The 12,710-nt window shown below is 40.0% G+C and overlaps 2 protein-coding genes and 1 pseudogene across 3 annotated transcripts; all 3 read left to right on the plus strand.

Moving 5' to 3' along the window:
* The first annotated feature begins 233 nt into the window (after positions 1-233).
* On the plus strand, positions 234-1,228 carry LOC149610559 (uncharacterized). The gene is made up of 2 exons (XM_089859551.1): positions 234-649; positions 718-1,228. The coding sequence occupies exons 1-2, from the start codon at positions 234-236 to the stop codon at positions 1,226-1,228; spliced, it is 927 nt and encodes a 308-aa protein (XP_089715677.1).
* A 1,465-nt stretch (positions 1,229-2,693) lies between these two features.
* LOC149610560 (techylectin-5B-like) lies at positions 2,694-5,077 on the plus strand. The gene is made up of 4 exons (XM_089859552.1): positions 2,694-3,115; positions 3,176-3,384; positions 4,484-4,589; positions 4,662-5,077. The coding sequence occupies exons 1-4, from the start codon at positions 2,812-2,814 to the stop codon at positions 5,075-5,077; spliced, it is 1,035 nt and encodes a 344-aa protein (XP_089715678.1). The 5' UTR covers positions 2,694-2,811.
* Positions 5,078-6,977: 1,900 nt separating this feature from the next.
* LOC149610561 (techylectin-5B-like) lies at positions 6,978-9,969 on the plus strand (annotated as a pseudogene). Its single transcript, XR_016376766.1, has 5 exons — positions 6,978-7,000; positions 7,048-7,262; positions 7,320-7,522; positions 7,970-8,264; positions 9,561-9,969. The product of XR_016376766.1 is annotated as a techylectin-5B-like (transcript).
* Positions 9,970-12,710: the final 2,741 nt, after the last annotated feature.

Genomic DNA, 12,710 nt, shown 5'->3' on the forward strand with positions numbered 1-12,710 from the left:
GAGGATAAAGTCATAAGAGTTGGGGGACGTCTTCAGTTAGCCACCATATGTTATGGGCTCAAGCACCCGTACCTGCTACCGGCCGATCATTACTTAACGGAGTTAATAGCAAGGAATTCGCATGAGATGGTCAAGCACGGTGGGCTCGATAGCACCCTTGTCCAGTTGCGAGAAGAATTCTGGATTCCAAAAGGACGACAGCTTGTAAAGAAAATCGTCCATCATTGCGGGAGATGCAGAAGATTCCGAACCAAGCCAGAGCCCAAGTACCAGCTCCTTTACCAGCTGATCGAATAACAGAGTCTCCTCCGTTCGCTACCACCGGCGTCGATTTTGCTGGACCATTGTTTATAAGAGGCGAGGAAGGAGAGAACAAAGCATACATCGCGCTCTTTACTTGTGGAGTGACTCGAGCCATACACCTGGAAGCAGTGACTGACTTAAGCACCGAAAAGTTCATATTGTCTTTTCGCCGATTCATTTCTCGAAGAGGACTCGTATCTACGGTTTATTCAGACAACGCTCGGACCTTCAAAAGAGCTGAGAAGGACTTAAAGGTTCTCTACAACAAAATCGCGGAAGACCAGTTCCAAGACTTCCTGGGCCAAAGAAGCATCCATTGGAAACATATCGTGGAGCGAGCAGCATGGTGGGGTGGATTTTGGGAGAGGCTCGTAAGATCGGAGAAAGATTGTCTGAAGAAATACTGGGGCGTAGTTATTTGACGTATGAGGAGCTGAACACCAGTTTGATCGAGATTGAAGCCATCATTAATTCCAGGCCCCTCACATACAATTTTACAGACATAGACGAACCCTCTCCTTTGTCCCCTTCCCATTTTCTTATCGGAAGACGCCTAACAAGTATCCCGAGTCAAGATTTCTCGCAAGTACCATCATCAGTCGGACGAAACCAGCTAACTAAAAGGCTACGCTACAGACAAATGCTGCTGGACCAGTTCTGGAATCGATGGAGTAAAATCTACCTGTTGGAATTAAAGACCGCACATGCTAGTAAACCAGTACATGGAGTTCGCGAATTCAAAGAAGGCGATGTGGTCCTACTTGCTGAGTCAAAACTACCGAGACAAAGCTGGCGTATGGGCAGGATACAGCAACTTTTCCCCGGACGCGATGGCTTGATCCGAGCGGTGGCAATCAAACTTCCTGGAGGGACAATCTTACGACGAGCTATACAGATGTTGCACCATTTAGAAGTTTCACAATGATGAACTGTGTCCATCGGGGGGTGGATGTCGCAACTTGACGTCACGAACTGTAAAAAACTAGATGCTATTTTGGAACTTTTTTATAACTTGTATATAACAACCCGTGTAAAATGACGAAGACCAGAGTTGCTTGAGGAGTTAACGGATAGAGTTCTTTGATTGTAAATTAATCTCGATTTATAACGCGCAGTATGAAAAAAGGACTGTTAGTTTAATTTTTAATGATCTCAATAAATCTCTGTTATTATTAAAGTTGAGTTTGGTTTGGTTTTCGCGTGTAAGGCTTATTAGTTCGCTACACCCTTCCAACTTTTGACCCAAGCGGGACTTCGAAAATCGGCACGGTCGCTTCATTGCTAGTCTCGATGCTCGGTTTTCAGTTCGCTAGAACCCTTTTCGTTGGAAGTCGGCCTTTAAAGCCTATCTAAAGGACATAGCGAACCAGTGTATTAAATTTTAGTGAAATGGATTGAAACGAGCGGACGTTATTCCATAGAGAAAGTGTTTTATATTTCTGGCCACCATTTTAATTAAAACTTACGGGGATTCGAAAAATTAATGATCGCGCATAACTCCACATTGAATTTTCGCTACTTTGCGTCCTCACCTGGCGAAGATATGTCTTGCGACTAGGCCAAGAATTTCGCGCCTTCGCGAGAAAGCACCAATCACAGACGAGAGCATGGGTGGGGTGTGGAGGGCTTGATTTGTTTTGTTTTCGTTGCTGAGGATGCTGGGAGGACTTCGGTGCCGTAGGTGGGGCGGGGGGGGGTGTTCAGAGGCAACGTTTTAAGAATGGGGTTGCCACTCCATACCTCTCTCCTTCAAGGTTCAAATTTCTGCTGTCGGCTACGTGATGGACGTCAACATTTTTCGGTCGAGTGGGAATCTAGCTTAAGGCGTCAGCCAATGGGCTAATACAAGGACTTGTGTTGTATAAGAACCGCACTGAGAAAGATCTATACAAACTACGGCCATCGTCAAAATTGGAGGCCCAAAGTGTAAAAAAAAAGTCGTTATGGAATAAAGTCCGCGCATTTCAAACGATTTCACTAATACTGGTTTCCCAATATAATATAGACGTATTTTTTGGTGCTGGATTTGCCGCCATTTTTAGAAGTTAGAAATGTCCTGACGGAGTACGCCGAATGCCTTTGCCGCTATTCTCGTATATATTCTAATTATCAACGGATATAATAAAAATTAATTATGGGATTTCCGTCGATTATTCCTTTTCCTATGACACGTAAATCAGAACGGAAACCAGAATTTCCTTAATCAGGGTTTGGAAGAAATTTTAATATTTAAAATTCTTGATTTTTCCATCATATCTATAACAAAATTTTGCCAATATCACTGTCCATTTTAAGGTGTTAACCAGAGCCCTGCACTTCATCACACTTGGCCTATATTTACCATTGCTCGAAGCATGGTTAGATATACCAAACGAAATCCCTGACCTATCCCTGACGTTTATTCCCCCATTTTCCAAATCCCTGACTTATATGTGGTTTTACAAGGTTATCCAGATTCCGTACGAACCCTGTTAATGGCATGAATATATATATGCCGCTAGTTTTAGTATGAAAATCACAAACATTCAAATAACCATGAGAACAATACTGGAGAAATCGTTAATAATTCTAATTTTACTATCGTTTTTAATAAAGCCGCATAGGCAAGACGATATAGCTTTGAATGTTGATAATGTAAATGAGACCCAGAAATTTGACAATAATAGCGTAGCCGTAGTAGAATTTCTTCAAGATGCCAAAACCTGCGCTATTGTATCTACTTTGAAAGGCAGTTTGGAATCGACGGAAAGCGTAGTACTGCTTATGCAAGATTTTCTTCACAATGCAAAGTTGAAACTTGGAGAACTAGAGCGTAAGTAGATATCATTCAATTGTTAATTATGTAGCATAATTTATTTCAATGACATTGTAGAACTGTCTTGCGAGTCGCCCACGAAAGAAAGGAGTAAAATAGAGCTCGAAAAATCCAAATCAGCATGCGCTTCGCTGGTATCAAACTGTTACGAAGTTAAGGACAAGCTACATTTCCGTGTTAGTGGAATTTACCGCGTTTGGCCTCGTTATCTGAATCGATCCATCGAAGTATTTTGCGACATGGATACGACAACTGGAGGATGGACGGTAAGTGTAATCAAAATTATATAGATATAAAAACGAAAAGTACGCTTCATTAATAATTCCCTGCCTTTGGCTGTAAAATGAGAAGCAAACTACTCTTCTCTCAACCCCCTACATGAGTTTCCCAATCAGGGAAGAAGGGGTCGGTCATTCATGAAATCTCGTACGCTAGCCGTGAAATCCAACTTAAGAAATCCGAAATCAATGCTGATTTCGAAATCCCGTAAAAAACCCGAAATCAATAACAAAATCCCAAAATCTGTAAAAAAATTACAAAATCAACAAAGAAATCACGAAATCACAAAATCAGTAAAGAAATCGCGAAATCAGAAGCGAAATCACAAAATCAGTAAAGAAATCGCGAAATCAGAAGCGAAATCACAAAATCAGTAAAGAAATCGCGAAATCCATTACAAAATTCACGAAATCCAAAATCAAAAGAAATCACAAAATCCGAGGAAATCAAGGGAAAATTTTCAAAATCCGAGGAAATCACGCGAAAAACCTCAAAGTCCAACGAAATAAATGGAAATATCGCAAAATCCATCGAAATCACGGTAAAAATCTCAAAATTCTATGAAATAAATTGGATTTCGAAATCCCGTACACTGTTTCCAAAACGTCCGACCCCTCTTCCTGACGTCATGGGTTTATAAAAAATAGTACATGATACTGGCAATCCAAGTGTTAATTTTTGGTACTAGAGTTAGCTAGCATCTCCTACTTTATGAGCCTATTCACTGCATGTTCCATACGCCACGGTCGGGAAGGTAATCATACGCAGACGCGGGGTCGACACTATTCAGAGAGCTAAAGGGGGGCTTCTCATATTACATGGCGCCAGCAAGTTTCAACAAAGTGTACTTTTTGTTTTTATATATATACTTTTGGTATAATGGACCATGTTGGGGGTAAAATAGAGTCTGGTGTTTGACGGCTCAAGCGATTTGTGGATGATGCAAAGACGTTAAATATGGCTTCAAACAATACGTACTTTAAAGAACTGGCAACGTTGAAGCCATATCTAACGCCAACATGCCGTCCGGATGTTTCGTTTTACCCCTACATCAAGTAGACCTTTTGAAAACACACATCTTCACAGGTGATTCAAAGACGAACCGATTTAGCTGGTGATCAAGAAAATTTCTACAGAAGCTGGGCTGATTACAAAGACGGATTTGGTGACCTAAAACGTGAATTCTGGTTAGGTGTGTTCATTTAAAACGAATAAAATAATTCATAGAGAGAGAGGGGATGTTAAAATAATCACTACCTTACAGGTAATGATGCAATATTTGCTCTGTCAAACGAACGAGAAATGGTGTTGAGAGTGGACATGGAAGATTTTGAGGGAACAAAGAGATACGCTCTTTATAACACCTTTCGCGTTTCAACTGAATTAGAAAATTACAAACTTAAAGTAGTAGGCTACGAAGGAGACGCTGGTGATTCAATGGGTTACCATAGTGAAAAGATATTCGGCACTTACGACAGACGAAGCGGCAGCGCAGCTCGTTGCGTGGAACAATTCAAAGGCGGTTGGTGGTATGACGATTGCCATGAGGCTAACTTAAACGGCCTTTACTTAAGAGGTAAAAACAAGACCTTTGGCGCAGGAGTGACCTGGTACGCTTTTAAAGGGCATAGTTACTCTTTAAAAAAAGTGGAGATGAAAGTTAGGCCAAAATTAGTGTAAAGTTTAAGGCTTTGTAGGAAATAAAATTTTGCAGGAAACTATACAATATAATTAAAAAACATTGTACACAATTTTCCAAATAAACTGGTAAACCAAGCGTTTTATTTATTAAATTACCAGCAGCAAAGGCCCCGGTGGTGCCCGTCGTCACATTTTGGTTTAATTTTGGGTCGCCATTTTGAAAGACGGGGGCAAATTGAATCCCAAAGGTTTAAAGGTCGAATTCCATCGAAAAGAGTTGTATGTAGCGAACTGAAAACCGAGCATCGAGTCTAACGATGGAGCGACCGTGCCGATTTTCGAATCCCCGCTGGGGTAAAAGATGGAAGGGTTCTAGCTAACTGAAAGCCGTGCAATGTGTCTCTAGCGAACTGAAGACACGCAATAGAGAATTTCCATCAGAGGAAAGCAAAAATTCGAGAGGAAATAAATTTAAAAGGATTTCTATTGTTCATCTTCAGTTCGCTACAATCACATTGCACGGCTTTCAGTTAGCGAGGACCCTTCCAACTTTTGACCCAAGCGGGGCTTCGAAAATCGGCACGGTCGCTTCATTGCTAGTCTCGATGCTCGGTTTTCAGTTCGCTAGAACCCTTTTCGTTGGAAGTCGGCCTTTAAAGCCTGTCTAAAGGACATAGCGAACCAGTGTATTAAATTTTAGTGAAATGGATGGAAACGAGCGAACGTTATTCCATAGAGAAAGTGTTTTATATTTCTGGCCACCATCTTAATTAAGACTTCCGGGGATTCGAAAAATTAATGATCGCGCATCTATCCACATTGGATTTTCGCTACTTTGCGTCCTAACCTCGCGAAGATATGTCTCGCGACTAGGCCAAGAATTTCGCGCCTTCGCGAGAAAGCACCAATCAGACGAGAGTATGGGTGGGGTGTGGAGGGCGTGATTTGTTTCGTTTTCGTTGCTGAGGATGCTGGGAGGACTTCGGTGCCGTAGGTGGGGCGGGGGGGGGGGTTTCGGAGGCAACGTTTTAAGAATGGGGTTGCCACTCCATACCTCTCTCCTTCCAGGTTCAAATTTCTACTTTTAACACGGTGCATGGGGTATATAAATTAATAATAAAATGTCGGCTACGTGATGGACGTCAGAATTTTTCGGTCTAGTGGGAATCTAGCTTAAGGCGTCAGCCAATGGGCTTCTACCAGTTCAACCACATCATCTCCAAGGACTTGTGCTGTATAAGAGGCGCACTGAGAAAGATCTATACAAACTACGGCCATCGTCAAAATTGGCGGCCCAAAGTGTAAAAAAAAAAACACATTCATCATTTCAAACGATTTCACTAATATTCAGTACACTGGTTTCCAATATAATATATACGTATTTTTTGGTGCTGGATTTGCGGCCATTTTTAGAAGTTAAAAATGTCCTGACGGACTACGCCGGATGCCTTTGCTGCCAGTCTCGTATATATTCTAATTATCAACGGATATAATAAAAATTAATTATGGGATTTCCGTCGATTATTCCTTTTCCTATGCTACGTAAATCAGAAAGGAAACCAGAATTTCCTTAATCAGGGTTCGGAAGAAATTTTAATATTTAAAATTCTTGATTTTTCCATCATATCTATGACAAAATTTTGCCAATATCTCCGTCTATTTTAAGGGGTTTACCAGAGCCCTGCACTTCATCACACTTGGCCCATATTTACCATTGCTCGAAGCATGGTTTGATATACCAAACGAAATCCCTGACCTATTCCTGACGTCATAAGTTTAAGGCATGATAAACTTATGCTGACGTTCATTCCCCAATTTCCAAATCCCTGACTTATCCTGGTTTTCCAAGGTTATCCAGGTTCCGTACGAACCCTGTTAATGGCATGAATATATATATGCCGCTAGTTTTAGTATGAAAATCACAAACAATCAAATAACCATGAGATATTTACTGGAGAAATCGTTAATAATTGTAATTTTACTATCGTTTTCAATAAAGCCGCATATAGGCAAGACGATATAGCTTTGAATGTTGAAAATGTGAATGTAAATGAAACCGAGAAATTTGACAATAATAGCGTAGCCGTAGTAGAATTTCTTCAAGATGCCAAAACCTGCGCTATTGTATCAACTTTGAAAGGCAGTTTGGAATCGACAGAAAGCGTAGTACTGCTTATGCAAGATTTTCTTCACAATGCAAAGTTGAAACTTGGAGAACTAGAGCGTAAGTAGATATTCAATTGTTAATTATGTAGCATAATTTGTTTCAATGACATTGTAGAACTGTCTTGCGAGTCCCCCACGAAAGAAAGGAGTAAAATAGAGCTCGAAAAATCCAAATCAGCATGCGCTTCGCTGGTATCAAACTGTTACGAAGTTAAGGGCAAGCTACATTTCCGTGTAAGTGGAATTTATCGCGTTTGGCCTCGTTATCTGAATCGATCTATCGAAGTATTTTGCGACATGGATACGACAACTGGAGGATGAACGGTAAGTGTAAAGGCCCGTTTAGACGACATTTTTTTCACGCTATGATCTCTGTGCTGAGCTTATCAGATTTTCTGACTTCACCAGGCTCTAGTAAATGCACTGTTCACACGGCCAAAATTTTCACATTGTTGATCTCGGGAAAGCGAGAAACAAAAGTTTAAAAATTCAACTTTTTTTCTCTCTATGCTTGGCACAGTCAATGTGGGGTTTCCGAAAGTGACGTCACTCTTTGTTGTGTAGTCGGAAGCATCCAATTGGCTGTGCCGAGCAAAGAGAGAAAAAAAATTCATCTTTTTTTCTCGCTTTTCCGAGATCAACAATGGGAAAATTTTGACCGAGTCAACAGTGCATTTTCTAGAACTAGTGAACCCAGAAAAGCTGACGAGCTCAGCACAGAGATCATAGCGGAAAAAAATGTGTCATCTGAACGGGCCTTAATAGACCATTTCCATAAGACGGAACACGTGGTTTATGAATGATCCAAAGACGTTAAATATGGCTTCAAACAATACGAACTTTGGAGAACTGGTAACGTTAAAGTCACATCTAACGTCTTTGGATCCACATACCGGATATTTCGTTTTACCGCTACATCAAGTAGACCTTCTGAAAACACGCATCTTAAAACAGGTAATTCAAAGACGAACCGATTTAGCGGGTGAGCAAGAAAATTTCTTCAGGAGCTGGGCTGATTACAAAGATGGATTTGGTGACCTAAAGCGTGAATTCTGGTTAGGTGTGTTGAAATACAAGTCACGTAAAAAAATTTACGTATAAGCTAGGTGTGGTTGGGGGTGGGGAGGGCGTGTTAGTTTCGTATGTGCTAATGTAGTACAGTATTCGTGTTTTCTAATTCGCTAAGGTAGTAAGAACTTAATGTACCCACCGGTTGGGGTACATTAAGTTCTTACTACACCTAGCTAAACAGATCCTTTCGTCTATCCAACCTCCAAACACAAACGACAAACATGCACACACTCAGATCATAATCGCAAAAGCTAGTATGTCTTATCAGACTCGTAGATAAAAAGAATCTATAACCGGAGCCTACGTTAATAACGTAGGCTACGCTATAACAACTAGATACGATACGCATTGAAGGCTCAGGAAATGTTATCAACGACAACTATAAATAAATAACAGCAACCCTGCCTTACACATAGTGCCCTTACGGACTGAAAATGAATCCCTCATTCTAGCTACCGTGGCCGCATTCCCCATTCCTCCCCGCGCGCCAACCCAACAAACCGGTCCAATAAAGAAAATATTTCGAATATACGCTTTCCAATAAATCGGCTTCGATACATCCGTCCATCGAATTAAAAATTAACTTGATGGTTGCCGCAATCTTACCGAGTGAATTCTCAGGGTTCGTACGAAATTTTTACATTGAAAAACCTTGACTTCTCCAGGTTATCCATGGCCAAATTTTGCCGTTATCCCTGACCATTTTAAGGTGTTTACCAGAGCCCACTTCATCACACCTGGCTCATATTAAGCTTTGCATGAAGAATAGTTTGATACACCAGACAAAATCCCTGACATTTTAGGAGAATGTTTTAAATCCCTGACCTTTTCCCCAATTTTCCATATCCCTGACTTATCCAGGTTTTCCAGCTTCCGTACGAACCCTGATTCTTTCACAATGACAATATTGTTTTTTACCCAATACTTCGAGGAGCCCGAAGAGGATCTTTTCTTAACAAAGGGTACCGATAAACTTGTTTTACGTCCATCCGAAGTCGGAATACCGCGGTTAACTCATACCATGTACTTCCTTTCGAAATTCTTTCACATTACGAGCTCAAAGGTGGTAGAGGATCTTTCCTTAATCGGTTTCTTTCCACGCTTGTTTTTCGTGTACCCGGGGTTAACTCAAAAACACACACACACACACACACACACACACACACACACACACATACAATACATCAGCGCAAGTTCTAGGTCTGGTTATATAACCACACCTAGCTAAAAACAAGTAAAATCATTCGTAAAGAGAGGGAATGTTAAAATAATCACTACCTTACAGGTAATGATGCAATATTTGCTCTGTCAAACGAACGACCAATGGTGTTGAGAGTGGACATGGAATATTTTGAGGGAACAAAGAGATACGCTCTTTATAACACCTTTCGCGTTTCAACTGAATTATAAAATTACAAACTTAAAGTAGTAGGCTACGAAGGAGATGCTGGTGATTCATTGCTTCGTCATAATGACTGGATATTTCACACCTACGACAGAACCAACACAGAATGCGTGGAAAAATACAAAGGCGGTTGGTGGTATGGCAATTGCCAAGACTCTAACTTAAACGGCCTTTACTTACGAGGTACCCACAAGAGCCATGCCGATGGAGTGAACTGGAAGACCTTCAAAGGGTATAATTACTCTTTAAAAAAAGTGGAGATGAAAGTTAGGCCAAAATTAGTGTAAAGTTTAAGTCTTTCTATGAAATAAAATTCTGCAGAAAATTATACAATGTAATGAAACATTTTAAACAAATAAACTGATTTATTACACGCGTTTTATTAGCCACATCGTATGATAAACATCTACGATGTGGGTCTTAGTTTGACCAGGCCTGTTGGTGGTGGTGGCGGTAGTGGTGGTGGAGGCGTCGTGAAAGGGAACTGCCTTAGACAGTATAAAATTTTCGATCGTCATTGAAGGGAGAGTGAATGGGAGAGAATTGTGGTGAGGTGATATTTTTCGTTCGTGTATTTTAAAAGGAAGGAAATTGTGATAGTTAGGTTAAGCCATATACCCTCCCTTAAAAATTCCTCTTACCCGTCGACAATAAGAGTTTCACGCTCCCCTATTTTAACATTCAAAGAAATCGAGGGAAATTTTGAAAGCAAAAGCAAGTATTTACTGACGTTCTTTTTAGAATGGTCTTAAGGCACCGGGATATTACAATTATTGGGTGTTTTACCGAATTCTTTCAAACTCTTCTGACCATAAGTTCATGTTAGAAATTTATAAGAAGCGATAAGTGTGCATCGGGATAAGTCTATGTTGTAAACTCATCGAGGGGATAATCACTAAAACTATCTGTTCTTCGATTCGCCGGAATATTACAATTACGGCATAAGTAAATTTATACGGGTAGTAATTCTATCACCGTTTAGAGTAGGGCATCGAGGGGCTATTCACTCTGATTTTATGCACGGTAAATTATTTAAGCATTGTAAAAGATAGCGCTATTCACTCATTAGGGTAAGGTATAGAGGGGTTATCCACTCATTAGGGTAGGGTATAGAGGGGCTATTCACTCGTACGATGTGGCTACTATTACGAGCCCTTGGGTCGCCTTGTTTATTAAAGCACCAGCAGCAAAGGCACCCGGCGTTGCTTGTCGGAACACCGTGTTAGGATGAATTCTGTAACTGTTTGGTACTTAATCCTCGGCAATCAACCTACAAACTTCGTCTTGACATGGGACCCACAAGCGCGCCTTGGCAAATATTTAAGCGCTAATAGAGTAATGATGTGGGAATGATGTTGGGAAGAATCCTGTTACAATTACCCCGCTTTGTGGTACACTTCTCTCGAAATTTATGTGGTTTTAAAACTTATCTCAATTCTAAGGGTGCGGTATTAATTTTAAGAAAAATATAAAAATTAAGGCTATTTAGAAGTTTAAGAAAAAGCAAACGTTTTAAACACGTCGATCATCGTGTTGCTAAAACACGAGGTCCAACCACGTGTACAGTTATTATCACATGACAGCCCGCATGGTGAAAAAAAAAATTTAAAATAATTAAATTTTATTGATTGATAATCTGCCAAACTCAACATTTAAAGTCGAATTCCTAATGAAAGAGGAGTGGTAAGGTGCCATTATTGAAATTTTAAAATAGTTCTACATAGGAAACATTTTACGTCTTCGTGGAGTGTTGAAACCACCCCCATAAAATACATTAAATTGCCAAAAATAAATAAAAAACACTTGTAGCATACTTTCAGTTACTAACAGAAGTCAATAACAGAAGAAGGATAACACTCTGTATCCTTTTAATACTTTAGCTACGTAACATGATTCTTCCCAGGGTAACCATTATGTTTGCTCTCTTGCTCATCAAACTTCGGATGGGCATCGCACCGTGCTAGGGTGACTTCTATAACTGTTTGTCACTAAATCCTCAGCAAACAAGAATTGTCTCGACGTGGACACAAAAATCCACAAGCGCATGCACCTTGGCAAATAATTAAGCGCTAATAGAGTAATGATTAGGGAATTATTTATCGCGTATGTGATTCGGTTAAGTAACTTTGCTCCAAATGTAAAATGATGTTGGGAAGAATCATGTTACAATTACCCTGCTTTGTGGTACACTTCTCTCAAAGAGAAGTATTATACACTTTTGTTACTATGTTTACTGTCTTTTATGCCTAGATATTTAAAAAAATTCATATAAAAAATAGACAGTTTCAAAACAGCGATAAATGCCTAAAATTAACTTCCTTTGTGCGACTAAAAACACTGCCCTTGTTCGGTAAGTAAATTTGTTACGTCGTTTGGCTATAGACGTATAGATAACAAAGCGGAAATTAAATCAAGGTACACGACCACGGGGTAGTAGGGGGCCCAAAAATACAACCTACTTTGAAAAGTCTTAAGGAACATTTTGGAGAAATGTAGTTCAAGGTTTCCTCTCTCGAATATTTACTCCAAACCGGACACGATTTGAAGTCAGCATCAAGTATTATTTTTTTTCCGATTTATTCGGACCCAGTTATTTTTTAAATTTTAGGGAGTTGGCACTTCATGTTATGGTCCTATATGGTTTAAAAGATATGAGGTATAGAGGTGTGGCTTCACTGTAGAAGATATTCAAGACAACCCCTAGCTTTGATAGTCATATTGTACACAGGCTGTATATGCAAAGCCCATTTTTTACAAATTATCGGGGAGGGGGGATTTTTAGTCGAAAATGTAACTTCTATGACATTTTGCCCTAAGTGACACTGTTTTCGATTTATGATTTGAGTGTTTTAAGGATGACCTCTTAATTAAATTAAAAATCATTGCCTTTCAGTTTCTTAAAGGCCGACTTCCAGCAGCGAAAAGGGTTCTAGCCGAGGGGTCGGACGTTTAGGAAAAAGTGTACGGGATTTCGAAATCCAATTTGATTTCTTCGGATTTCGTTTGATTTCGTCGGATTTCATTTGATTT

Source organism: Phalangium opilio, unplaced genomic scaffold, assembly GCF_054372755.1.
Source record: "Phalangium opilio isolate 3A_F unplaced genomic scaffold, DU_Popi_V2 ptg000329l_1, whole genome shotgun sequence".
Taxonomy (NCBI): Eukaryota; Metazoa; Arthropoda; class Arachnida; order Opiliones; family Phalangiidae; genus Phalangium; species Phalangium opilio.

What these genes read in the sequence shown, in the direction of transcription:
- LOC149610559 (XM_089859551.1), top strand. Translation starts at nt 234, where the DNA reads ATGCAGAAGATTCCGAACCAAGCCAGAGCCCAAGTACCAGCTCCTTTA. An exon ending in ATCGTGGAGCGAGCAGCATG is followed by an intron (nt 650 to 717) that starts GTGGGGTGGATT and finishes ACTGGGGCGTAG; the next exon opens with TTATTTGACGTATGAGGAGC.
- LOC149610560 (XM_089859552.1), top strand. Translation starts at nt 2,812, where the DNA reads ATGAAAATCACAAACATTCAAATAACCATGAGAACAATACTGGAGAAA. An exon ending in CGACAACTGGAGGATGGACG is followed by an intron (nt 3,385 to 4,483) that starts GTAAGTGTAATC and finishes ACATCTTCACAG; the next exon opens with GTGATTCAAAGACGAACCGA. An exon ending in AAAACGTGAATTCTGGTTAG is followed by an intron (nt 4,590 to 4,661) that starts GTGTGTTCATTT and finishes ACTACCTTACAG; the next exon opens with GTAATGATGCAATATTTGCT.